Genomic DNA, 27,147 nt, shown 5'->3' on the forward strand with positions numbered 1-27,147 from the left:
TTATAATAATAAATATAATAAATTTTATATTATTTATAAAAAATAATTTAGTATAATTTGATTAAATTTTTTATAATTAAAATTATTATATATTTTTTTAATCAAAGTAAACTATTAAAAAATAATAATTTATATGAAATGAAACGTAATTATTACTAAAAATACAATTTACTCGATTCATGGTAGTAAGTAATGGCGGGATAAGAGGGCTAGGGGCGGCTAAACCCTCTCTTTCCCTAATTTTTTTTTTTTATCTTTTTGTAGTTTTCTTTTTTTACATTTTTTATTTTAATTCCTTTAAAAAATATTAAATCTTTTTATATGCTTTTTTATATTCTTTGAAATAGTTACATTATTCTATTATCAAAATAATAATTAATATTTTTAATTATAACGATGCCCTAATGTTTACTTATGAAACACTTTCACCACTGTCTTTCTCAAAATGCTAGCCGCAGTCACTAACATTTAATACCGTTAGACGATATTAATCGTTTGTTTGTATGTCTATTAAGTTAATGTCTTTTATTCTTTCATTTATAATCCACAAACACTTTAATCCTGAAAATATATGAACAAAGAAATTTTTGGTTTATTTTTTAAAATTTAAATTTCACGATCTTTTCATACTTTATTTATTTTACAATTTGTTTATTACAAAGACTGTTTTGTTATACTTTATTAAATTATTTATTTATTCACATAATCAATTAATTTTATTTAATATGTTAAATCCTTGCGAAATTTTAAATTATATTTACTAGAAAATTATTACTACATAAATAAAATTAAACAAGTAACTCCGATTTTTCTTTGCAACTTCCTAATTAAATGTTAAAATCTGAATTCTATAATTTTACTTTTTCTTTAATGAAAAATAGAAAATGAAGGTTCGAATTTGAGATTTATACCTAAGCTCTATAGAACTTTGTCATTATACGAGAGCCTTAATAGTTCTTTAATTTGACTTTAATAATAATAAAATTGTGTAAATAAAATACAAGCATCTTTCCATGATAAAATGTAGTAAACTTTTCTTATAATGATGCACTTGGAATCAAAAAAGATTTATGACTATAAGAAGGTTATTATTTATTAAATTTTTATTGATTTAATATTTAATTTTTTTAATAAAATAATAACAACCGTATATAAAATACATCAATATCTTACCATATTATATAAATAAGATTGAAGAGATATTATAATAATATAATAAATTAAAATATAGAATAACATATAATTTTTAAATATATATATGGATAGTACTATGTAGAAAAATATTTTCTTATGATTGAATTTAAATAATTTATAATTTATTATAATATAAAGTTTACTCTATTTACAACTGGCTCAAGTTAAGATAATTTTTTTTATAACTATACAAAAGTTATTTCTATATAAAGTATCAATATAAATAAATTTTACTATATATTGAAGGATTACAATATATTGAAAGAGACGCCAGATAATTAAAAAATTAGTAGGTTGAGAAATATAGTTAGACAAAAATAATAATAAAAAAAATAAAAGATAATAGACACAATTTTTTTTTAGAAGGAAAAATAATAAATATAGTTGATTATAAAAACTTGAACCAAAAGTATACGAACTAAAGTGTTTATCATTTTAAATATGGATCCTGAAATAGTTATTGTTCTGTAAACAGAGGGACAATGCTAACAAACACACAAATGTAAGGACTAAACTGTACGATAATATTGAATATCAGGGACCGAAGGAAGCAATTTCGGAAAGGAAGGGATGAGAAGTGTTTTATTGGTAAACCTTAGGAATGTGCTTGTAATTTCCCCTTAATATTTTTCCTCTGCCATGTTTCTGTAGCAGCTTCTCTTCGCCGCTTGCGAGCTCCTCCTCTACGCTCTAAGACTTCAAATTTTTTAGCTTTTACAAGATCGCACCAGATGCCTTGAGCGCCGGTTAACCTCCGCCCTCACAAACGAAGTCAATCTGAAACTCTATTTCTTCGACGGGCATGGCGTCTCCTTCTCTCCTACCGGCTTCCGGTACCTCTACGATTTTTCCCTCACGAACTAAATTTTGAATTTATCTTTTTATTTTTTTATTTAATTTTCGGTTTAGTTGAAGCTCAGTTCTTTTATTTTAGTTGCTAAATTCGTTTCTTATGCTTTAGAAGTGATAAAAGAGTGAATATGAATGTGAGTAAGTTGGCCAAAAGTCAAGGGCTCGAGTGTTTCTCTTGTGATTGTGTATTAGCTGTTTGATTATTTGCCTCGATGGATTTTGAGAAATATTTGGTCTTTATAATATAAAACCGAACGCATAACTGCACTTATTGTTTTTAGAGCATCTTAGTGTGTATGCTTCTAGTTTTCAGTTAAGATTTCAAAATGAGATTTTGGAGGATTTGCTAGGTTCGTGTTGAATATACTTGCCAATGTTTATGAAATGCTAGAAGAAACAAATTGCTGCTTTATTTGTCCCTCATGTTGTTGATATTCCCTATCTTGTTATCAGAGAGTTTCGGTGAACTTCGAAGTACGACACTCAGTGCTCCTTTTGATATTTCTTGCAAATCGGACTGTGAAGTTGGGGTTTTTAGTTTACAGACTCAATACAAGAAAAGAAGATTATCTCCAAACAATGATGATGTATCATGTGAGATTTCAAGAGAGATTGAATCTTCATTACCAACATTGTGCTCAACAGATTATTATATGGAACCTTCCTTGACTGATTTGGTTGCCCATGAACTTATTGATCCTGGATATTGTAGACGAGTTCCGGATTTTATTGTTGGTAGATTAGGTTTTGGATGTGTTAAGTTTCTTGGAACGACTGATCTTAGGTGGCTGGACTTGGATAAGATTGTGAAATTTCGTAGGCATGAAATAGTTGTATATGAAGATGATAGTGATAAGCCTCAAGTTGGTCAGGGTCTTAACAAGACTGCTGAAGTGACTTTGAATTTGCAAATAAGATTGTCTGATTTAAATAAGAGGCAGCTCAATAATGCTGTGAAGAAATTGAAGGAGAGTGCAGCGAGGCAGGGAGCTTATTTTATATCATTCCATCCAGAAAATGGTCAGTGGAAATTTTTAGTTAACCACTTTAGCAGATTTGGATTAAGTGATGATGAGGAGGAAGATATTGCAATGGATGATGTTGTAGCAGTTGAAGAACCCATTGAAATGGGTGGGACTCCTGAGACAAATGAAGAAACCCAAGTAGAATTAGATCCAACTGGACCTATGCTTTATCATTCTCTTCCTGCACATCTTGGCCTTGATCCTGTAAAAATGAAAGAGATGAGAATGTTGATGTTTCCTGTTGAAGAAGAAGAGGAGGTTGAGCATTTCAATGGTCCTTCAAGGCAGAAATTGTCCTCTGGTAAAGAACATATAAAGCATTCTTTGCACAATTCCTCTCAGAAGATAAGCCAGAGATCTAACACTCCTGTTATGAGGAAAATGCCACTGGCTCTGCTTGATTACAGACCTAGTAGTTTTAATTCCAGTTCCCCGGGTGCCATTTTGATGGCCCAGCAAAATAAGGGCCTGCCTTTAAAGACAGTAAAAGGAGAAGGATTTAAACTGAACCTTGAGCATGAGACACCAATGACTGGAAGCTATTCTCGCAACATAGTTGATGCTGGTTTGTTCATGGGTAGGTCATTTCGTGTGGGGTGGGGTCCAAATGGGGTCCTTGTTCACTCTGGTGCTCCAGTTGGATGTAATGGAACTCAGAGGCTATTATCTTCTGTAATTAATGTTGAGAAGGTTGCATTTGACAGAGTGGTGAGAGATGAAGATAACAAAGCTAGTAAGGATCTAGTTGAGTTTGCTTTTGACTGTCCTTTGAATCTTCACAAGACTATAAATCATGAAACAAAAGAAGTTGAGGTGGGATCCTTTAAACTAAAGCTTCAAAAAGTTGTCTCTAATCGCAAAATGCTTTCAGAGATTTGTCGGAGTTATATAGACATCATTGAGAGGCAGTTGGAGGTTCCTCGGTTATCATCACCAGCACGGTTGGTTTTGATGCATCAAGTTATGGTCTGGGAATTGATAAAAGTTCTTTTTTCTGAAAGGGAAAATAGTGGACAGTCGAAATCTATGGGTGCTGACAATGAGGAGGATATGATGCAGGATATAAAGGAAGGTTCTTTGGAAATTGACCAGGAATCACTTCCTCTTATCCGAAGAGCAGAGTTTAGTTGTTGGTTGCAAGAAAGTGTTTGCCACCGTGTCCAAGAGGAAGTGAGCTCTTTGAGTGAATCCAGTCATCTTGAACACATTCTCTTACTCATGACTGGGCGACAACTGGATGGAGCTGTGGAAATAGCCGTCTCTAGAGGAGATGTTAGACTGGCTTGTTTGTTAGGTCAAGCTGGTGGGTCCATGGTGAACCGCACTGATGTTGCACGGCAGCTTGATCTTTGGAGGAACAATGGACTAGACTTCAATTTCATTGAGAAGGAAAGAATAAGGCTGTATGAGTTGGTTTCTGGTAATATACATAATGCATTGGATGGTGTTAAGATTGACTGGAAGAGGTTCTTAGGTTTATTGATGTGGTATCGCTTAGCATCTCAGACATCTTTGCCCATTATTTTTCAAACTTATCAGCATCTTCTCAATGATGGTAAGGCTCCATATCCCCTGCCCATTTACATTGATGAAGGACCAGCAGAGGAGGCTGTTAATTTCTCAGGGAGACACTTTGACCTCTCATATTATCTTATGCTTCTTCATGCCAAAGGAGATGGTGAAATTGGCTATCTAAAGACCATGTTCAGTGCCTTCTCTTCAACAAATGACCCACTTGACTACCATATGATCTGGCATCAGCGAGCCATATTGGAAGCTGTTGGCATTTTGACTTCTAACAATCTTCAAGTTCTTGACATTGGACTTGTTTCCCAGCTTCTATGTATTGGGCAATGCCATTGGGCAATCTATGTGGTCCTTCACATGCCTTACCGTGATGATTATCCATATCTCCAAGCTACAGTTATTCGGGAAATTTTATTTCAGTACTGTGAAATTTGGAGTTTAGATGAATCACAACGCCAATTTATTGAGAACCTCGACATTCCACGAGCATGGTTGCATGAAGCTATGGTATGCTGTCTATTCTTGCAGAGTTGCATTTTCTATGATATTTATACCAAATCCCTGATGGACATAAACTTGGTGTTGGATGACTAAAAGATGTTATATGTGTTTTGATATCTTCATGAATAACAATTTATTAAAAGACCTTTGAAGGTGATTCCTGTGACCTATTAAACCATGTCTGATTGCCATATTGCCTTCTTTTTCTGACTCTTTCTTTAAACTTGCAAGTTCTTCTGGAAGTGTTTGGCCAAAATCTTCCCTCCTCACTTGTAGATGAGCTCCAGTTGATTCCATGTGAGAGAGTCTGGCATTTGGAACGTTGTTATGCTAATTGACATAATTTGACCCTGTTAAAATGCAGGCTGTTTACTTCAATTACCATGGGAATCTCTTGAAGGCCCTCGAACATTATCTTGAATGTGAAAATTGGCAAAAGGCTCATTCGATTTTCATAACCTCAGTCGCCCATACATTGTTTTTATCAGGTAAATCTTTTGCTTGTTAAGTATTGCTCTGCACGAATTGTCATATTGTTGTAAATTGCTCTTTATTTCTCTTACATAAGATTGAGCATAATGCAGTTACAATTGAAAAATTGAAATGACATGTTCAGCTATTTCGGTATTGATCCTTTAAATTATTTTTGTTTCAATTCGTTTTTCGTTTGACGCTTTCGGTTATTGATTCAATTAATAGAAAACATTGTAATCAAAAATTGATTGCTGTTAACCATATACAAATTTTGACTTTCATGAGTAATACTTGTAAATTTATTTTTACTAGTTATCAGATAAAATAGAAATTTGCTGGTCCTCATAAGAAAAAAAAAGAAATATTTTGGTTTGGCTAGGTTTAATTTTCTAATCTTTCCAGTCTAGTAAGTTAGTCCAGTTAGCAAGAATATCAGTTCGTTTTAGTTAAGCTAATACATAACCCTACTTTTGAAAACTTAAATTTGTAGGAAGTTTTGGTAATTGTGGGGGGGTCTTTATATTTTCCACTAATATGTTTTCAAGCTCTTACTTTAACTCTGTTCAAATTTTAGTTATTAGATGTTATTATAGGTTCATAGTAAACCATTGATTTTCCACCTTTCCAAAGTCAGTGGGTACCTGGTCCCTACTTAACTTAAAAGTGGATAGGGTCTCAGTTTATGTAGTTTTGCTCTTACCTTAGTTTTGTAGTCTTCCGTTCCATGTGTTTCATGGAAACTACATTGCCAAATTCAAATTCATAGTTGGAAGACTCTTAACAATTTAATAATTTGGTATCTGCCATTAGAAATTGAACTCGTAAATCTGAAAATTTTCAACTGGCCAACTTTTTATGGTATCAGGAAAACCTTTGTAATAAGAAAAATAGGTGCTTTCGGACATCCATACCAGTTGGCATGTGGATACTGTAACTGTGAGTCTAGTTCTTATCGGATGTAAAAAGTCACAGGGGTTTCTATTATATAGGGCGTTATAAAATAACTCAGTTGATATCTCAAATACTCTTCAAAGACCTGATTTGCTATCAGGAATTTCAAGTACGTGCTTACAACTTTTGACACTCAACACACTCTAATCATTCCCTTCTGATCTTTCCTGCCTTAAAGGGTGGGTTAATAAGAGAAGTGTAATCTTCCTTACTTTATGTCGGATTGGTCTAGAGCTATAAATACTTAAAACAGCAAGTCCTATAGATATTTTGCCTTGATTATTGTTTTACTGAAATTCCTGATGTCTAAAATCAACACTTTTTTTTATTTTTATCTAAGCTTGCTTTAGTATGTTGTGTGATGATAAGCTTGTGAAGTTGTGACTGTTTTCTTTCTTAATCAATTAATGCAGCCAATCATTCCGAGATATGGAGGCTTACAACTTCAATGGAGGACCACAAATCTGAACTTGAAAATTGGGACTTGGGAGCTGGAATTTATTTATCGTTCTATTTGATACGAAGTTCATTTCAGGAAGGCTACAATAATACAAGTGAACTGGTGAGAAAATCTGCCTGAGGATTGATGCTTTAGACCTTAGCATGCCTTCTATACTCTGCAGCATAATCATCTATTAAAGTATCAATGCCAAGTGAACTGGAGACAATTAAGATTTACTACTAGTTCAGCTATGTTGTCATGGATTAAATGCTAGAACTGCACCTTATGCGTGTTGTGTCAAAATCAATTCGAGCCTGGCAGTCCATGGGCATCACTTTGGCGATGAATTTACTCAAGATGTTTAGTGTAGGATTACTGCATGTTTGGCATGCAGACAATTTTGTCTCCTAGTGATGCTAATTTTAAGGTGATGTATCTAAATTGGAGTGGTTGCTCATCCATATAGGTGCTTTTCCCCTTGCTGGATTTCAACAGGGAACAAAAATGACTTCTATGCAAGTTATTTTATGTCATTTTGATTAAATTAGTTATGGTATTTAACCACTTGCGGATCTTTAGTAATATGATTGATTGCCTTAATAACTTCTGAAACCCTTTTCTTTTTTGATAGTTGGGGGTTGGAAAAGCCCGGATTAGCTCAAAACATCTATGCTGCTCCTTCCCCCTCTATTATGACTATTTCTGAAAATATGGCATATTTTGCAGGATTCTTTTGAGAGCAAAAATTCTGCCTGCAGAGACTTCCTAAGTCATCTGAATGAATCTTTGGAGGTTTTTGGTGACCGTTTACCAGTTGATGCAAGGTATTCTAGTACATTTCTTCTACTTTATGGTTAATGATCGCCACCATTTTGTTTGCATCTCTTACCTGTTGTAATAGAATCAAGCATGCTGTGAATTTTGGAAATAATGTCTTTGCCTTTGAATTTGCTTGAATCATTGAAAGGTGGGTGATATTGACCTTCGGTTCTTTTTATTCTTTGCATTCCCATCCACACACACTATAATCATCCTGAAGTTGTTTGTTTACTAATACATTGTGATCTTTCCTCCACAATGTTGCATAAATCACATGTTTTTCGCCTTGTGGAAGGCATTGGGTATAAGCTGGGGATGATACATATGCGTAACCAGTAACATGCAATTTTGTGTCTGTTGCAGAGTAGCATACTCGAAAATGGCAGAGGAGATAAGTGAAATGCTTCTACATTATGCCTGTGAGGGCTCAACACGGGATGCTCAGTTAAGTTGCTTTGACACAATATTTGGTGCTCCAGTTCCTGAAGACCTCCGCTCAAATTATCTGCAGGATGCTGTCTCTCTCTTTACATGTTATCTTTCAGAGATGGCTGCTTAGTCTTCTGCCGGATGGTGATAACCTTTATATATATATATATATATGTATGTATGTATACGGCATGGAAAAGAGCAGCATTGCCATTGCAAAACTTACTCTTGTAACCATTTCTGATACTTCTTTAGTGGAATGGAAATAGACATTGATTGAGTTGAATCTGTAGTTCTGTGCCGCCATTAGGTCAAAAGGTGATATTTTGAACATCGTATAATGTGTTATTGTGGTGTTCATCTCTTAAAATAGCTTGTGCCTGCTGAACTCTTGTAGGCATAACAAAATCAAGGAGAACTAAAATGGCGATTTTCCTGTGTTGATGCACGCAGTTGTACTATGAGGTTTAATACAAATTGCTTATTAATAAACTATAATAACTAGCAATCTCTTTGGTGTTTTTTTTATTTCTATATGTAAATTAAAAAAGTTAAAAATTAAAATATCTACTTAAATATGAAATTCTTGTCATGCAAAATAGCTTTTATCAGAAAAAATATTAAATAAAAAATATCTTTAATATGTAAAATGCAAAAATAGTTACATCACATAAAAGAAAAACTTTAGACTACTATATATATATATAAAGGAAATTCCAGAGTTAAATTATATAAAAAGGAAGCTTTTTAGAGTGAGCAACGAAGGAAGCTTCTGCTCTCTATTTCGAGGTCGGTCCTTTTTATTAATTAATTTAATTATTTATTATATTATTATTTTTTCACCCTTATAGTTAGATAGAGAATCAGAAGGATAGATCTTCTCCTTGTATATCAGTCTGTTTCTCTCTCTCTCTCTCTATAAGCTGAAACAAACAGACAAACAAGCAAGCACCTTTCTTCTCTCTATAAGAAATAATTATAAGAATAATATAAAAAATTGAATTATTATTATCATTATTATTATTATTATTATTATTATTATTATTGTTTTTGGTATTGTTGTTGAAGATGCGTCGCTCTGCAACCAGGAAAACGGGTCAATCCAATTCAACCGCTCCGATCACTTCTTCTGCTGTCGATCTTTTTCGCTCTGGTATTTTTTATTTTGTTTGAACTTTTCTTAAAATTTAATTTACTTATGGCTGTTTGATTCATAAATTTTTAATAAAAACCTTAACTTTTTTTTTTTTTTGAAATTTTTTCTTTTTGAAGCTTCAAGTAAAGCGTCTTCGAAAGAGATGGAGCGAATCGATAGCTTATTTTACAGTTATGCGAACAGGTCTTCTAGCTTGATTGAGTAAGTTTGTTTTTATTTCTCTACTCAAAATATGCAACTTTGAATTTTTATAATTTATAATGTCATTAAAGTCTCTTTCTTTCTTTTTCCTTTTCTCTTTTTTCTTTTTTCTTTTTAGTGATTCGGTTTGTGCCTAATATCTGTAGCTTATTAAAGTAGTGAATTAAGTGAAGGAGCTAGACTTGAAAAATTTGGAGGACCAAAATAAAAATTGAAAGGAAAAAAAAATTTTGAACTAAGATTATATTTATACGTGTTGATTGGCGAAATTATTGTTTATACTTTAACGATATTCTTGAAATATATAGAAAATAAATAAATTATATTTGAAAAAAAAATTTTTGGGCTAAGAAAGATATGAATAAAAAGTGAATTGTGAGAAATTGGGACTCCTTATGGATCTCAAGACAACATCTTAAGGAGGGCCAAGGTACATGATAAAAGAAATTTATACCTAATATATGAGTATGTGAGTTCTTTAAAGATTTGGATGGCAATATATATACATATTCAAAAGAATTTGTGCAAAAAATGTAAGAAAAGGTAATGCTGTAAAGGCTTAGTTTTTTTTTTTTTTTTTTTGGTGGGGAGGAAGGGTGGGGGGGGGAACCATGGGCATGGCCTCCTTTAAGGAAGTGATATGTAAAATGAAAATGAGGAAACCTTATGGATCTCAAGATAACATCTTAAGGTTTGTGAATGAATTCTGATGTTACGAAATTATTATTTGAACAGTCCAGAAGGAATTGAAACACTGTGTTCAGATATGGAGGTGGATCATACTGATGTGAGGATCTTAATGCTAGCTTGGTAAGATAGTTTGCTTCTTATTCTTAATTTTTAGCCTCAAGTTTATTTCTTATAACTGATGGACTCCACACGTCAGGAAAATGAAAGCTGAAAAACAAGGATATTTTACCCTGGTAAGTAACATCACTGCTATTTATGCACAAGCTATAATGTTGTTTTCCTGGTTTCTTTTTTTTTTTTTATTTTTTTTATTGTATATATATTCAGTGAACTTATTATTGATTCTGTCGCTCTTAATTCCTTTGCTTGATGGAGAAGTCAACTAACTGGTAACTAGGTTGCATAAACTCTTGTTATATTGTTAATACAATATCATGAACTCCAGTTGTGACGACCAAGTAACTCATGTTTTTATAATCATATCCATGCATTTAGTCAAATAAGCTTAATTGATAAATTGGGCTAGACTACATTTATTTATATCTGTTAAAGTTTGTTGTGTGCTGTAGCTGTGCCCATGTGTCTTGTGGTTTATGCTTTGAAATTGATGTAACCAGTGTAACTGTTTACAAGAGATGCATGCCTTCTTGTGTTGTGGTGTCCGATTTTGTTGATTATAGGCATAGGGGAGATATCTTTAAGCTCTCCCAGTGATTATTTTCCTGCTTTTTATCTCATTCTTCATTCTTGTTCCTCAACCACAATAAAAACCTTGATAATAATACTTGCATAGGAAGTAGAATTAGCCCAGGACTTTTGTTCTCTCTCTAATTGTATTTGTCGATAGGAGGAGTGGCGAAGAGGTCTTAAAGCACTGAGAGCTGACACTGTAAATAAATTAAAGAAATCCCTCCCAGATCTTGAGAAAGAGGTATAATATGACTGTTTCCTATGGTTTTACTTCTGTAATTTGATAGTTTATATATATATATATATATATGGGGTCCAAAGTTGGGTTAATAGGAGCTGATGTTTCTACTTTATCTTCATAAGGTCAAGAGGCCGTCAAACTTTGTTGATTTCTATTCCTATGGATTCCGGTATTGCCTAACAGGTATTATGAGCAAGGAATATAGTAATGTGCTACTGTGCTGTCTTTCCATTAGTACTGCTATCAGTTCCTTTATAATTGATTTTCCTCGTCTTCTTTTCCCTTCACTTTGTCCTTCACTCAGAGGAGAAACAAAAGAGCATAGACATAGAGAGCATCTGTCAATTACTGGATCTTGTTTTAGGATCCCAATTCCGTGCTCAGGTTGATTATTTTATTGAGTATCTTAAGGTGAGTGGCTTCTTTTCCTATGTGTCTTGCTGTTGTTTTTGTGCAAGTATCACTTGATACTGTTGATACCATAGTATCTTCTCTCCTTTTTGTATTTCAGATATATAGGTTTAGCAATTTCAGCCATTCTATGGTCTACTAGCTTACCACCTATACTATTGCGTTATTTTATTGATAAGCCCCAACCCTGTCATCTTCCATGTTTGCCAATTTGTGTGTAAATGATAGCTTTCAGTGGAAAATGTATCTTAGAGATGTAATAAGCTAATACTTTTGATTTGCTAGGTGATCAAGATAACTTAATGTGCTGGATAGATAGTGTAACATACCATTTATATTGTGCTTGTATGCTCTTAATTCATGGCTCCTAAACCTCAAATAAAATGGGTACTTTTCTTACATGTGGTGTGTACACATGAATGCAGATTCAGAATGATTACAAGGTTGTAAACATGGATCAATGGATGGGTTTTTACCGCTTTTGCAACGAGGTATTTTCTGTTGCTTGCTTAATTGTAATAATATCTTGATAACTGAAGACAATTGAAGGAAAAACCAAACTTCAGTTTGTGCTTAATTAGTCTCGCCTAATAAGCGCCATCAGTTGCAGTTTTGGCTTGTTATCTTGCTGTTATAGTGTTATTGTTCCTTGGTTGACACGCTACCTTTTTTCTTTTTATATTCGACAGATAAGCTTTCCAGACCTTGATAATTATAATCCAGAACTTGCATGGCCATTGATCCTGGATAATTTTGTAGAATGGATGCGTGAGAAAAGGACTTAATTAAGAACCTACTGTCCGTAGGTTGATTCAAATTTTCTACTGTAAACCACCATTGTTATTGAAGGAGGTATTTGTGAAATCCTCATTTATCTTTCTTCTTTACAATTTGGAAATTGTATTTATTTTGATGGCTTCAACCTGTATTGGTGTTGTTTAATAAACGAATGTTCATTTGATCTGCTTTGCAGGGCTGTTGAAAACACACATTAAAACTCCCAGCAAGTTTTATTTCAACCTCCATTTTTGTTTATTTATATTCTTTTATCCATCACAAAGACATTATTTATTCTTAAGTTCCTCAGTTTGAAGATATTATAGATATGCTAGTGAGAGTCAATTTTATTTTAGGTGTTCATAAATTGATCCTGTGCGTCAAATCACTAAGGACAGAAATGGAAATAGGAAGAACGGCAGTAGGATTGAATATCTTTTATACGTTGTTTGGTCGGTTATGTTTTATTTATTATTGATATTAAAAAAGTTATTGGTATGCAATAAATATATAAATAATAAGATACTATTTAATTTGTTTGATTATTAATAGTTACATAAGAGATTCATTTCCTAAGAGGATGAGAGAATTAACAGGAGAATAAGTGGTGGAATAATTTGTTTACGAGAACACAAAGAATGGTAATTATTTATTTGTTATATGTGGGCATAGACAGATGGATCGATAAATGGACGTAGTTTATACTTTCCTAGCTGTAACAGCACTTAGATTTCAGACATGACAACGTAACTAATGAGGACCCATTCTTAACTCAATAGTTTTAAAACAACTGGATTTTTATCCATGATAAGATTACATTAATCATGACCAACTTGGAATCTAAGCTGTTACTAATTTTGTGTTTTAATTAAGGAAAATTAAATATATATATAGTTTTGAACAACTATTCGACTTCTTGAAAATATGGAATTTTTTAGTTTGCTATAAAGATTTTTAATTTTATAGAGACTTATCTTTTTTTTCAAATTATAATTGTTTAAAAGAAAAACTCTCAAAATTTTGAAAATGAATTCGATATTAACCGGGGAATGACTTCAGTAAGTAACCTTCTCCAGAAATCTTTTTGTTTTATGCCCATACTTATCTTATAAAATGATAAAACTCTTGGGATTCCTTCAAGCCAAACAGATATAGGCTATTATAAGAAAGCTGAACATGCTTACTCAAAAGGTAATATAGCTGATGGCAAGTTATTCCCCTTCTTTCTGCCATGGAACCATTAAGCCTACCAACTTTACCTGAAACATTAAGAATGGTTAACAGGACACCATCCCTCATAACAAGGGAAAGTAAAGAAATAAAGCACATATTCTCTGCATTACACCCTTTTCTTCCCCCTATTTTGCAAGACTTTAGAAAAAAGTCCCAGGTTTCCTTTATTGCAATTTGAGTTTCACCATTTAACAAAACGCTTGGTACGTTTTTCAAATAAAATGAAAATGATAATGAATTTTGGAAAATAAAATCACTGTAATATATATAAAAAATTAATAATAATATTAGCTTTTAACAATTCTTAGCTTACGAGAACATGAAAATTTGCTGTAAAAGGGTTCACCAGAGACTAACTTTCAACAATAGAGTTGGATAACTTTAGCTTTTCTCACTTTACCACTTTAGATATCTTTTAGTCCTTTCACCGAATGGTATCAAATCTTTAATCAGATGTTGTCCGAACTTTCAATTTCTTCAAACTACAGAAAGCAACCATGGTTGACATTTCCCCATAACCTCATAACCTATTACTGCAATCTGTCTTGAATTTGGATTATCAAACTTCATTCATTTGAATACAAAAGAACAGAAAAATTAACATCTCGTGCTTAATTTCCACAAGTTACAAGCTTAGCCAAAACCAAAATCTATCTCTCTACACTAAACCAAAGAAAAATGAAGTGAACTTGGTAATATTGCAGAGACATAACATCACTTGGCAGAAAATTCTCTTTAAGGAAAAAGGAAAAGAAGAGAAAAACTTGAATAAAAGCATACACATATACATTTATGTGCATTATGCCTTCATAACTCAAGAAAATATGTTAGCATCAAAAAATGCCAAGAAAAGAATGAAACCTTTAAAAGCAGAGAGAATTAGAAATAAATATTTTGCTTCCCTTCATTTTCTTTGGAGAATTCTCAAGAAATTGTAAAAGGGGGGAAAAGAATTGATTGATGATCATCAAGGTGATGAAGAAATCAAGGGAGAAGATGGTGGAATAACGCGTCTGCTTCTGCTTCTGTTTCTACTTCTACCACGGGTTTGATTTCCAGAAGGAGATGATGAAGAAGAAGATGATGAGTTAGAAGAAGATGTGAATCTGTTGGATACACTTGTTAGTTTTTTCTTCTCTGTTTCATCAGGCTTGTCTTCTATTTTATGATGCCCAACTTTGGTTGAATTTAAATTTGCAGGAAGAACACAATTGCATAGAAATCCTGCAAATTCATCATGAAAAAGAACAGATAGTTAATTGGCGAATAATTAAAATATTCGACATGGATAAATCTTAATCCTTATCTATTAAGCTCATTTAAGCTCTGACTTTTTTCAAAGTTCATATTCAGTAATCTCATAGCCCCACAGACAGCTCCGAGACTTCATTTTGTTCCTATTACAAAACAAGAAAAAATCATGAAAGAGTGTCTTACCAATTCTAGCAAGGCGATTAACCCAATTTGGGATTGGATTGCCAGTGAGTTTAACACAAGCATCATTGCAGAAATGGTTGCAGTTCTTGGTAATCAAATTGTAAGCATTCCCTCTGTATTCTGCTGCCAGTTCTTCCATTACTGCCCTCACCTGAGCAGGTCCCAAATCTGTTTTTCCAATCAAAAGTGTCTTCCTAAATCTAAATCCCTCGCACTGCTTAGGCTCTCCTTCAAAAATTCCAGTTGTCGGATACTCATGAGCCCCAAATGCATACTCAACACCATGAACTGCAATTTCATGACCCAAAAATAATTTTATATTGCAGAATACAGATTGAACATGCTTATGTCTAACCCAGAAATATAAAACAAAACACCCAGAAAGGAAAATGGATAGACAGTAGTATTGATTAATCTTTACAATAATTCTCGAAAGACTCTGGAATTGAAAATAAGACCCAATCACCGAGTTACAGAGAAAACTGTGCAGAGGTGAATAAAGAAACTTTGCATTTCTAAAAGAGAAGAGAGGAATCTAATTCTGCTAAAAGCTTACAGCAAAATTTTTTAACACATTATCTTTTCTTTCACATTCCCAATAACCAAACAAGTAATTGTCCTAAAGGTAGAAATCACTATTCAAGAAAATAACAAAAACAAACTCACTACTAAATCCTCAAAGATTCAAACAAATCTAAAGAACAAAATCTTAGATCTAATTATCAAGAAATGCATCATATAAGAAGAAGAAAATCCAAGAAAAAATCAAGAACTGTAAGCAAAATAAGTAAAGCTAACCTTGAACACCAGAATGATAAACTCCAAGTCCAAGCCAATAAGCATAGCCATTAATTGGTGTTAGATCATAAACATTAAGATAAACTGGTACAGATCCTCTTGTATCTTCATCACAACTCAAGTGTTTCCTACACAACATATTATTTTTACCTTTCTTCTTGTTCTTTGCTTTTGTGCAGGCAACCTTATGCAAGAAAATGCATCACATGAAATGACATTATAGATATGTCATTTTCAACTAGTATCAAAATGGGCTCTCCCACATACTCACTCTCTACAAGTAAATAAGAGACCTGATAAGAAAAGTGGGTAATGGCTATGTCCTTTTCCCCCTTAAATTATGGTTTCTATATATATATAAATTCTTTTAAAAAATGAAATTTTGGTAAAGGGAATTAGAATCTTCTATTTATGGACACCACCAGCGGCTCTCAGTGGCATAGTGCCTCCCTGTATCTGTTTCAAGGTTAGACTAATTGTTTGTTAAGTAGTATACATATTTTCTTTCTTTTCTTTTTTTCCGTTCAAGTCCAATGGATGGTGGATTATGTAATTATGGTGGCCAGTTTCTTATATTATCACTCACTGTAGGACAATGCTTTTCTATTTAAATTTTACTGATTTGATTTTAGACTGAAATTGAAATTACTGGATTCTATTCATATAGATAATATATTTTACTATTAAAAAAGACATAAATAATCTAAAAGCGTATATATGAAATGATAAAGATCTTTTCTAACTCAGTCAATATCTTTACATGCATTGAAATTTTTGAGAGAATATCTTGCCACCCGAAAATGATATAAATTAGTATTAATAAATAAAATGTAAAAAATTAAAACTCTAGATATTCTTCTAAAAATTTAAAATAGACTTATAGTTTTAAACATCAAAGACAAAATGTAATATAATATAAATTCTAATTTTGTTTAAACTTGTAAGATGAATAGTGTAATATAATAAATTCTAATTTGTTTCCACATCCATTTAATTTGGAAGATAATATTTATATAATGAGGATCTTAAATGGAAGAGTAATTTATTATATAGTTCATAGTATATGAATTTTATAAGAAAAAAGGGGAGAGAAATTGAAAAGAAGAAATGGGGATGTTTGGAAGCAATTTTATGAGGTGTGATCCCATTTAAGAATTCATTTTCAAATATTTTTGGGAGAAAGTAACGTCTAGTCATTATGGTGCTTAGTGGGGAGGTATCATATAATATTAATTATGACATGGGATTAGCATATGTAGGGATCGTTTTTTAAAGGTAAAGGAATATCATGATATGATTAGGTGCATAGAATGAGTGTGGGACCTAATTGGATGGTGGTGATTTTATCATAATCATGATTAACTATAGATTACCACACGAATCAAATAAGAGAAAGATGGGTTTAAATAATTTCTAAAGCCTCTTTTCTTTTTTTAGTTATTTAAATAAAAAATTCAAATGAATAAATTATATGTCATATTTTTCCAATTCGGATGGTTCTGTTAAAAGTCAATAGGATTAAGAAATAGTTTTGACCCAATAATGAAGAAGTAGTAGTTGAGTGACCATAAAGGGCATGTGACACAACACAAATTTCTATTATCTAAAATAAACAACCTAAGAGAGAAAGAGAGGGAATTCTTATAATGTGATAAGTTTCTTTATATCAACTCAGTTCATCACTAGAAATTATGAATTAGTTTTTAATATAATATCTGTAATATAGTGTATTTATATTAAATATATATTTTTTTAATTAGATATGTCAATGATAATTAAAGATCAATCGGTATTATCCTGTCATTTAATAAATGATGTCGTTATTTATATATATACTTTTTTTTCACTTGTAGTCTTTTGCTTGCTTTTATGGGAGGACATAACAGTCATATTTTGTCTATTGCCTTGTAATAGCAAAGGAATTTCCATGTTTAATTATAGTAACAGATAAGATAATTGAAAAAATTGCTACATTATTTGCTAGAACACTTTCCTGTTTTCATTAAGTTACCACATGTTTTTAAGTAATAACTATTACTAATTTAAGTTGGAAACAGGTTTGTCATTTTCTCATCTTTCAAGAACAATTTAGCTAGTGAGTTTGTTCAACACTTTCATCTTTCCATTTTTTATTATTTTCTTTCATTGTGTGAATTTGGGAGTAGCGAGCGAGGATAATAATTTAATTTTGATCGGATTATAAATAAATTTAATATTTTAAAATTCAATGGAAATTTAATATTTATATATAGTAAAATACTATTTCTAACGTAATTATATTTTTAGAATTTGAACTAGATATTTTAATAAAGTTAAGAAGATATTTTATTATCTCCTCTGCATATTTTTTAGATATATTTAAAATTATTTATAAATATTAATTGTGTCTATTATTGGATTAAAGGGTTTGCCAAGTCATTCTCTAAATCGGGAGTGGAGTAGAGTGAGGAGTTTGTATATATAGTGACAATACATAGTGGCACAATTGTCATGGGAAAGAAAATAGGCTTTTGTAACTTTGATGGGAACAAGAGTGACAAATTCACTTTCTTGTGCTCTTAAAAGAGTAACTCTGAGACATGTGCCTGATGTTCTAATGTCAAACTCATCTTACACCATTGTTGAAACTCTGTCTCTCTTTAGACTTATCATTACAAATAAATCGAAACAAAAAAAAAGAAAGAAAAACACAGTAGTGATGTGAAGTAATGTTCTTCCTCCCAAGTGGGTATAATGATAAGAGTAAGCCAGGATATGTTTACCATAAATTTTTTATATATGCCTGCATTCAGGGTGAAGGTTTAAATTTGAGTTAAATTTAGTTTTAATTGAATATTAAGTTTATAATCAAACTCAAATGGATCAATATAAATGAACCGATTACTATCTTTATTATCTTGTTCTTAGTATTTTATATAACAGAATTTAGATAGTTTATTTCTGATAAGAATGTTGAAACTCATTAATAATATTTTGAACTTAACATGTATATAAAAAGTCAATAGTTAATGCAGATTGATGTTACTCACCTTCCATATAAGCAACATGCCTTCCAAATAAGTCTTTCATTAGTTTCATGTATCACTTTTTTCAATCTATGACAAGTGTCATACAATTAATAATTTTATTGGTTTTTTCACATTGTATCTGCTCAGAAAACTTGGAAACCTCTTTTGTAACCTGTTATCTTTTTTCCATGTCAATATTAGATTTTGAAAATGGGAATAGAATTTTCTGATATAGTATCAGAAATACAGTTTTGGAGGACTTGGAAAACTTTAGGAGTATGATGGGATGGGCTAGCAAAGAGCCAAAACTCCAAGAGGTGGACCAAATTATAGATTTTGTTCCAGAACTGTTGAAAGAGTTTGAAATGGAGGTGGCCACACTGCCCTAATGGCCAATCGGTTCCAAATTTGGATCGGTTGGTGGGTGAACTAACTTGGACCCTGCCTCTTGTTACCTTGAAAGACTCAATGGGTCCACTTCTTTTTTTCTTTTTAACAATAATGGGTCCACTTCTAGGTCCATGCTTACAAGTTTACAATAGCTTGTTAAATAACAAAATGAAGCATTTCAATGTGAACAATGTTTAATGCTTAATATAACTCATTAAGATGGATTTATTCTCCTTTTGTTGATGGTGTACAATTGCTACTCGAGCACATAATTTTGCCCATACAAAGACTCAATGGAGAATCTATTCCATTCTTGGGACAATATCAATATTGGGTTTTTTCTTTTCTTTTTTGCAAAATGAAAATTGTCTTTCTATTAAAAAGAAAAAAGAATAAATTTTATGTAGTTTTAATTAACACCAAGATTAAGAGACGACAGCAGTTGATCTAACCAAAGCATATGTCATTAGTCTTATACCACAGCCATAACATTTTTGGTGCCAATTTAAACATTTGCTGTTTTTGGATGCAATGGTTAGATGTTTAAAAGCTAAAATAGGTGTTTGAGAAGAATATTTAGAGATTTCAATTTAAAAACTCCTATCACTGAATCTTATGATATAATAATAACTTCTCAGTTAAAAATTAAAAGTTTTAACTTCCAAAGCCGACTAAAATGTACCCCAAAAACAGAGAAACTCAGCACACAAATGTGAGAGAAAAATCTTAATAGTCTACTTTTTTTTTTACAATTAAGATTAGTTGAATGTGAAAATATATGATATTTTTGTTATCTTATAATCTAAACATCCTTCGAGTTTACTCAAGAAAAATATATTTTTTAAAAAACCAAAGAATTTGGTGTAAACTTCGTTAGGCCTTAACAAATCCATCTTAATGAGTTATGTTAAGCTTAATAGCCATAACCTTAAATATTGAAAAAGAAAAAGGACCCCCAAAAATCTAAGGCTCTACTAATTTTGTTTTTGAGGAAAAGTTAAGAGAAGGATAGGGAAGAGGTTAAGGACAATGCATTTTTGAAAAAACTTAATTTATAAAACTTAAACTCATAATTTCTGTCCAAAAGTGTCAACCTTTAGTTAGCCAAATTTAAAAGCTAAATTGACAAATTCTCCAACAAATTTTGGTCAAACCAAAAGATGATATGGATTCCAAGTCAGCAAAAGTGAAGCTGACGTGGAGAATTGGTGGGGCCACTTAGCCACTTGTCCGTTTTGAAGAAGAGGAAGAGGAATGAGAAATGTTGCACATTAGTGAAAGAAAAGTAGGAATATTGTTGGCAAGTCAAGCGAGCTGCCAAAAATATGCAAATGAGCAAATAATTTTCATAGATGCTGACCCATAAAAGAATGTTTCGCTCCAGACCCACATTGCTCCGCTTCAAGCTCTCTCGTACTCAACATTTCTGCACCAACACCACAAAACCCACTAATAATAACAGCAGCAGCAGCGACAAGATTGAATCAAGTATTAGTAAATACTACGAGACTTATCGCCAACTGGACAAGCTTGATTTCATGACTGCTGCTAAGATTGTCTTCTCTGAACCCCCCAAGCAAAAGAAGTTTGGGTATTGTATTTGCCTTTTGTTTTTAGCTTTCAATTTTTGTTAATTTAATAGCTGCGTAATTTTGATCGTTAAAGCTGCGTTTTTTCGCTTGGGTTTCATTTAGGCATTTCGTCAAACAGGTTTTAGTGTATTGTTTGTTTATGCGGGTGCTATACTTGGAAGGCTTGCTTCCAATTTTGAATAATTTGATTCTTCTTTAAATGTGTGTCAGCAATATATCATACGCAAATTAGAGGGTTTCTCTAGCAGAGTGATAAGGATTTTATTACGCTATGTTTATTGTATTAAGTAATAGAATTTTGAACTATCTTTCTAGTATAGTTTGTGCTGATTAATGATTCTCTCATTAGTATAATGACATCTCTATTTTGTTATCAATGGTGTATATTCACATGAATGCATTTCATGTTCAGGATCGATTTCCATCTGGTACAACTCTTCTTTGCCTGCTTGCCTTCTTTGGGTATCAATGTCTACAAGTTCCAAAATATTTCTATACTTTTCATATTCTAAATATGTCTTGGTTTTGGGGATGCTATTTAAAAGAGTGCTTTCTCTGCAACAGCTGTATATATGGTGGCTCAGTATGCTCGCAGTGAGATGAAAAAAATGGATGCGGTAACTTAATTATCTAGTCCAGCTTCTTCAAGTTTTGCTTTGAGATTTCTTTACTGGATTATATTAAATACTTCTTTTTATTGTTCTACTTGGTTCTCTATTAAGTCTTTTTAAGATCATTATCTTTGCATATAAATTAAAGTGTAAAAAGGATACTGATGGACCCTTTCTTTTTCTTTGGGGTCAAATATGTTGGTAGAAATTGCAAACTTAATTGCTCTCCACTAAAAACTTGTAGATCAGTTTTGGATAAGTAAGTTGGGACCCGAGAAATTTGATAGCCAAAAGCCCTTCAACTCATATGTGCCTACATTAGGCTGGCAAACATTTTGGAAGCATTCTAATTGCATCATATAGTCTGGTGATCTAAGTGCAAATAAAATCTGGTGTTTACAAGTCATTCTGATTTGGTTGCAAAATTTATTTGAAGTGAAATTCATCTCAACTAATTGGGTTTTATCATGTCACAATGATTGCCTCCAAGCAGTTTCATTCCCATGGTTACAATGATTTGAATACGTCTGAATACTATAACCTTTTTCCTCTCCTAATTGTGTGAAGTCTTCTAATTTTCAATATTAGATGATTCGTTACACTGTATTTATCATCTTAGGAACTCGAGCTAAAGAAGAGAGAAGAAGAGGAGAAAGCAAAAGAGATGGAACTAAAAGCTATTGAAGAAAAGGAAGCCAGATCTAATCCAGAGCTTCTGGAGGTGAAAGTGAGACTGGATAAACTAGAGGAAGCTGTAAAGGAAATTGCAGTTGAATCAAAGAAACAATCAGGTGATGATGCATTAAAAAATCAGGAAGATAGTAGCAAGGAAAAACACATTGCACCAACTAAATCTCATGATAGCCAAAGCACGTCAGAATCAAGCAATTCTGCGGAGAAAGCCCATCTTAGCAAACAGAAATCTGCGGAACTAGCACCTGGCACAGGAAAGTCAACTGCACCTGGAACAAGCTCCTGATACTTCTCAGCCGCACCACAAGAGCAAGATCCAAAATGAAGGAATTTTTGAAGATGCTAAGAGATGATGAATAGCCTCACTGGTAAATTCTATAGAGAAAAAAGTCTACCTTTCAACAAATGATCTATGTGGTACAGTAGGCTGATTTTGCCTAAGAATTTTTGGGTTGCAAGGGGTGATATTTAGTTTCTTATAGTTAAAATTGCTTTGAGTTAATTTTATTCTTGGGTTTTGTATTTTGTGTGCTCCATGTAACAGGTTTGGGAGCAGGCAAGATTTGAGAGTCCATGTTCTTTTTCCTGTTGTTCTTACTGACAATGTACTGGAGAGTAGATATTAGATGCTTAAAATTGCCTAATACTTGAGCTGGCAACTCGATGGTTAAGTTCAATTTGCCAGTGTTGCACTTCAATTCAGGTTTTTAGCAGTTCATCTTGTTTGTCATTCAGAAACACCCCAAATCTCTGAATTAACATGTCATGTTGCTAAGCCTAAGAGTATGCTCACTGTGCCAAATACTGTGTTTCTTGATTAAATCTGTTGCTCGCAGCATAACTTCAAGTGCCATTATCCACCAATTTTTATTCAGAGATGGCCTATCTTGGAGTTAAGCAAGTTGGTAAAGGAGGTTTATTCCTTATGTTGTTCAAATTCCAATTCACATACTACTTCAGTCTTTTGGACTACCTGTAGCTTGAGCACATTAGTTTATGACTTTTTCGCCCTTTACACTCGGATTGATTTGGATGGCCTCATGTACATGGGAGGTCAATACATCTTCAGCTTTAATTTACCATTTATCATTGTTGGAATTGAAGGATTTTTAATAAGAAATTCTATAAATGTCAGCTATATCTATTAATTGACAAGCCAAAAGAGAGTTAAATGTATCATTTTTAAATTCTTTATTTTTAAAGATTTTAAGTTGAAGAACTCAAAATCTATCATTATTAATGAATGATAGATAGTTATAATATTTTCTTACTCCAAAATCTTTAAAACTTAATAATATTACTATTTATGAATTTAATTTTAAATAAACTTATGAATTCTAAAATTCATAAATCCAAACTATGGTTTAATATAATATGAAAAGTGAGTTTTAACTAGGCATAAAATTAGATAATTATTTTATTTTATTTTATTATTTTTTAAAAATGTAATGAAATTTAAATAAAAATAATATATTTTTTTTAAAAATATTGTTAAAAAAATTTATATAAAAAAAAGTAAGATCACCCATGGAATGAAGGCACGACCCAGCATTCTAAAACCCTAATACTCATATCCAAAAATTTGTAATAATACCTTAAACCCAAAACCCAGTCATCTTAACATCACCTCCTATAGCTTGCAATTCTCGGAAAATGGCACGTCTAATTCGAACCATGAAAAGAACCCTAATCTCTACTCCCAAAACCCTTATTCCACAACTTCACCAACAACTACTCCAACAAAATCCAATTTCAGAATTAAAGGACCCGTTTCAATTCGTGTTAACCAGAAATTACATATCGGAAATGCGTAAGTCCGCATTTCAAGATAACATCCTCAGGTTACTTCGTAATGAAATTCAATACGAACTCGATCGTGCTCCTCCTAAACAAGTAACCATTTCCTTTTTATTTATTTCTTTTTCTTTTTCGGTCTCTTGTAAATGATTGCTCCCTGTTTCTGTTTTTATTTTTTATCATTTTTATCGTTATGTTATTCCATTTTGCTCATTTTTTGGTCAGTGTGAATTAAATTTGTGGATGCAGATTTATTTGTTTTGAAATGGATTCATAGTAAAACAATTTATGAAATGGGAGATTGTAGATTTATATAATTGGCTATAATTCGTACCAATTTGCTGACGGAGTTTTTAACAAACAGCTTGCTGAAATTTAATGGGCGTAGCAATTAGCATGCATCTACAAGAGCAAATGAAGTATTAAGACCTTTTGATTTTTGCTTTGAATGGTACATTTCATTATAATGTGTTAAATTTTTTAACTTTCAGCTTGCTAAAATTTAATGGGCGTAGCAATTAGCATGCATCTATAAGAGCAAATGAAGTATTAAGATCTTTTGATTTTTGCTTTGAATGGTACATTTCGTTGTAATGTGTTAAAAAATTTTAACTTTCAGCTTGTTACCAAGTTTAAATCCTTTGCAATTGATGAGCGGCCTGGTGAGCAATGGATAACACTGAAAACAAAATTTGCGGAGAGTGAAGAGATTAAGGTAGAAGCAACCATGTTTGATGGAGCCATTCCAGGTGATGTCACCAAGGACAACAATGTGCAGCTTCACATTACTTTGATTGTTAATATCTTAAAGGGTGATGGAGATGCTTTAGAAATTATGTGCTCAGCTTGGCCAAATAGCATAGAAATTACAAAGCTTTTCATACGCGGGAGTGTCAAGATGCCTGATAAAGCCTATGTTGGTCCTGATTTCAAGTATGATCTCTTACCAATTTATTTTAGATAAACTGTTTGTCTACCAAGAAAGTGAAGGAAAAAAGAAGAAGAAGAGAGAGATTGCATGAAACTAGTAGAACTAGATACTTTGTTTCTTGATAAAGTTTAATCACCATCTTTGGTATTCATTCAAACAAAGCAATAGAATTAGAAACTCCTTTTGCATAAGCTGACAGCAGCTCATGTCGGAATCCATTTTCCTCCTTTATACTGCCCAGTTTATGAGCATCCAAATGGTGGAAAATTATTGTTATATTTCATTATGACATGCATGTGTTCCGTTCTGATTGTGGATTGTTTACAGGGAATTGGACGACGAGCTACAAGAATCACTTTATGAATTCTTGGAGGCAAGAGGTATAGATGATGAAATGGCAGCTTTCTTGCATGAATACATGAAGAACAAAGGTCGAACTGAATACATTAGGTGGATAGATACTGTTAAGTCTTACATTGAGAAGAAATAGAGATTGTTTCTCACAATGATCATAATTCTGATGATTCCTGTGTATTTGTTAATGAAACTTTAAACAAGGATGTCACTCTTGGCTACCAATCGGAAATTTGACTAGTTTTTGAAGACAACATCCCCATGGTAACACTAATGAAAGGTATTCTGAGTGTTAAAGCTGTTTGCAGATTCCAGTCAGATTCCAGTTTTATGCCATTGTAGTTGCAAAAAGAGGGCCTGGGATATAGCCCCTAGTTTTCCAGGTTCAAATAATGACTGAACGTTGAGTTGTAACCTATTCTTCAACCTGATCAAGTATGTATACAAGTGAAGCAGATGTAGGCTATTTTTTCCTGATGAAGTTTAACTTATGGGGTAGAAAGGAGACATCTAACTCTTGTGTTGACAGGTCCAAATCACAGGTAATCATTTCTGCAAGCAAAATTGACCTATCTGAAAGGACTTACTCTGTTTGGGTGTGAATATGATTGTGAGTACGGGTGCTAAAACAAATGAACTGATACAGTCGTATTCTGAATATAAGACTTAAACTATTCTGGATGGTGGATTACTAAAACTGGTGTTATTATTTTCAAACCAAGAATTAACTAATTAATACAGAAGGTTGTATTTAATAATGAGTGTCAGTAGACTTTTGTTTTCAAATTGTTTTTTTTTTTTCTTCATTTTTAATTAAACCTTATATAGGATTTGGATTGCTACTCTGACTCTCCTCTTCTCTATCAGATTTAATGGTTTGAGTACATTGGAATTAACAATCCTCTCTCAACCCTTTCTTAACAAAAAGGGTTGGTATAATATAATAATATAAGTGATGATAGGTTATATGAGAATAAGGAAGTTGTCTAAAATTCCCATATAAATCCACATACATGCAGATTATAGGTATAATGAAATATATGCTCCAATATGAAAGATTTCTTGGCAACATTCAAGTAATAGGTTCAAACTGCTCCTTAATATATTTAATTATATAAAGAGAGAGGGTATTCAGTGAATGATGAGGATGGTATATTTTGAATATAAAATAAAGAATAATAAACCCATTTTAATTTCATTATCATAAGATCTCAGGAGTAATGACCATTTGTAGCTTTAATTTTTCACCTACCTCCCAAGTCCTCAATAGAATGATAGCCCAACATTTCTCTTGTGTATTCTCTACTACACGAGTCATTAAGTAAGAGAAAGATGGAAAATGGGATTTGGATTTTATGTTCTTGAAAGAAGACAAATACATGTCTAAGATCTTTAAAAGATTTTCAATATCTTAATTTTATATGTAAGAATAATATGGACAAACAATCCACCTTTGTACTATAATAATTATAAGATCTTCAGATTGAAGATTAATTCTTGCTTCAAAACTTTCACCTAAACTGAACTCAGCAAAATGATAGCTATTTTTCATGTATCCCTTTCTAAACTCTTTTTTTTTTTTTTTCCTTTTCTTTTCTAAAGGGTGTTTCTTAAATTAGAGGCAAAATAATAGGTTCTAAAACATTTTTTTAATGCCAAAACATATATAGAGAGATAAAGCCAGTCTAACATAAGAAATGGACAATCTATCTAAAACTTCCTACACATGGCAAAAGCCCACCAAATGTCTCATTCTTATAGTCAATACTTGTGTGATACTCCTGTCACGCTATCAATTCTCTTTTGTTAATTGTAGGGTTTTCTATGTGGAGATTAACTGTCATTTACAATAGTTAGGGTTTTTCCGTTACTTTACTATGTTGATCGTAGGAAGGATTTAATTAAGTTAGTAATGACATGATT

General features: G+C 32.2%; 5 protein-coding genes across 9 annotated transcripts; 4 read left to right on the plus strand and 1 right to left on the minus strand.

Annotated features, from left to right (window-relative positions):
- Nucleotides 1–1,816: 1,816 nt before the first annotated feature.
- On the plus strand, nt 1,817–8,500 carry LOC8259758 (nuclear pore complex protein NUP96). The gene is made up of 6 exons (XM_002527273.4): nt 1,817–2,027; nt 2,500–5,105; nt 5,464–5,587; nt 6,938–7,086; nt 7,693–7,790; nt 8,149–8,500. The coding sequence occupies exons 1-6, from the start codon at nt 1,997–1,999 to the stop codon at nt 8,342–8,344; spliced, it is 3,204 nt and encodes a 1,067-aa protein (XP_002527319.3). The 5' UTR covers nt 1,817–1,996; the 3' UTR covers nt 8,345–8,500.
- A 444-nt stretch (nt 8,501–8,944) lies between these two features.
- LOC8259757 (DCN1-like protein 4) lies at nt 8,945–12,913 on the plus strand. Of its 5 annotated transcripts, none has more exons than XM_015724261.3 (11): nt 8,945–9,003; nt 9,283–9,367; nt 9,487–9,571; nt 10,307–10,381; nt 10,458–10,494; nt 11,109–11,192; nt 11,315–11,375; nt 11,497–11,603; nt 12,029–12,094; nt 12,293–12,455; nt 12,577–12,913. In XM_015724261.3, the coding sequence occupies exons 2-10, from the start codon at nt 9,283–9,285 to the stop codon at nt 12,386–12,388; spliced, it is 696 nt and encodes a 231-aa protein (XP_015579747.1). In that variant the 5' UTR covers nt 8,945–9,003; the 3' UTR covers nt 12,389–12,455; nt 12,577–12,913. The 5 variants fall into 5 exon arrangements, with proteins under 5 accessions (XP_015579747.1, XP_048233495.1, XP_048233496.1 ...); XM_048377538.1 differs by having other exon boundaries at nt 8,954–9,003; nt 9,303–9,367; XM_048377539.1 differs by lacking the exon at nt 8,945–9,003 and adding an exon at nt 9,140–9,158 and having other exon boundaries at nt 9,303–9,367.
- Nucleotides 12,914–14,143: 1,230 nt separating this feature from the next.
- LOC8259756 (deSI-like protein At4g17486) lies at nt 14,144–16,297 on the minus strand. The gene is made up of 3 exons (XM_002527271.4): nt 15,849–16,297; nt 15,051–15,338; nt 14,144–14,837 (listed from the first exon to the last, which is right to left on the minus strand). Exons 1-3 carry the CDS (start codon nt 15,985–15,987, stop codon nt 14,581–14,583), a joined length of 684 nt encoding a protein of 227 aa, XP_002527317.1. The 5' UTR covers nt 15,988–16,297; the 3' UTR covers nt 14,144–14,580.
- Nucleotides 16,298–20,503: 4,206 nt separating this feature from the next.
- LOC8259755 lies at nt 20,504–22,840 on the plus strand. The gene is made up of 4 exons (XM_002527270.4): nt 20,504–20,837; nt 21,251–21,300; nt 21,403–21,455; nt 22,069–22,840. Exons 1-4 carry the CDS (start codon nt 20,599–20,601, stop codon nt 22,426–22,428), a joined length of 702 nt encoding a protein of 233 aa, XP_002527316.3. The 5' UTR covers nt 20,504–20,598; the 3' UTR covers nt 22,429–22,840.
- Nucleotides 22,841–23,671: 831 nt separating this feature from the next.
- On the plus strand, nt 23,672–25,698 carry LOC8259754 (uncharacterized protein At2g39795, mitochondrial). Its single transcript, XM_002527269.4, has 3 exons — nt 23,672–24,035; nt 24,559–24,872; nt 25,198–25,698. The coding sequence occupies exons 1-3, from the start codon at nt 23,796–23,798 to the stop codon at nt 25,358–25,360; spliced, it is 717 nt and encodes a 238-aa protein (XP_002527315.1). The 5' UTR covers nt 23,672–23,795; the 3' UTR covers nt 25,361–25,698.
- The last annotated feature ends 1,449 nt before the right edge of the window (nt 25,699–27,147 follow it).

The sequence above is a fragment of the Ricinus communis genome, chromosome 8 (genome assembly GCF_019578655.1).
Source record: "Ricinus communis isolate WT05 ecotype wild-type chromosome 8, ASM1957865v1, whole genome shotgun sequence".
NCBI classification, from domain to species: domain Eukaryota; kingdom Viridiplantae; phylum Streptophyta; class Magnoliopsida; order Malpighiales; family Euphorbiaceae; genus Ricinus; species Ricinus communis.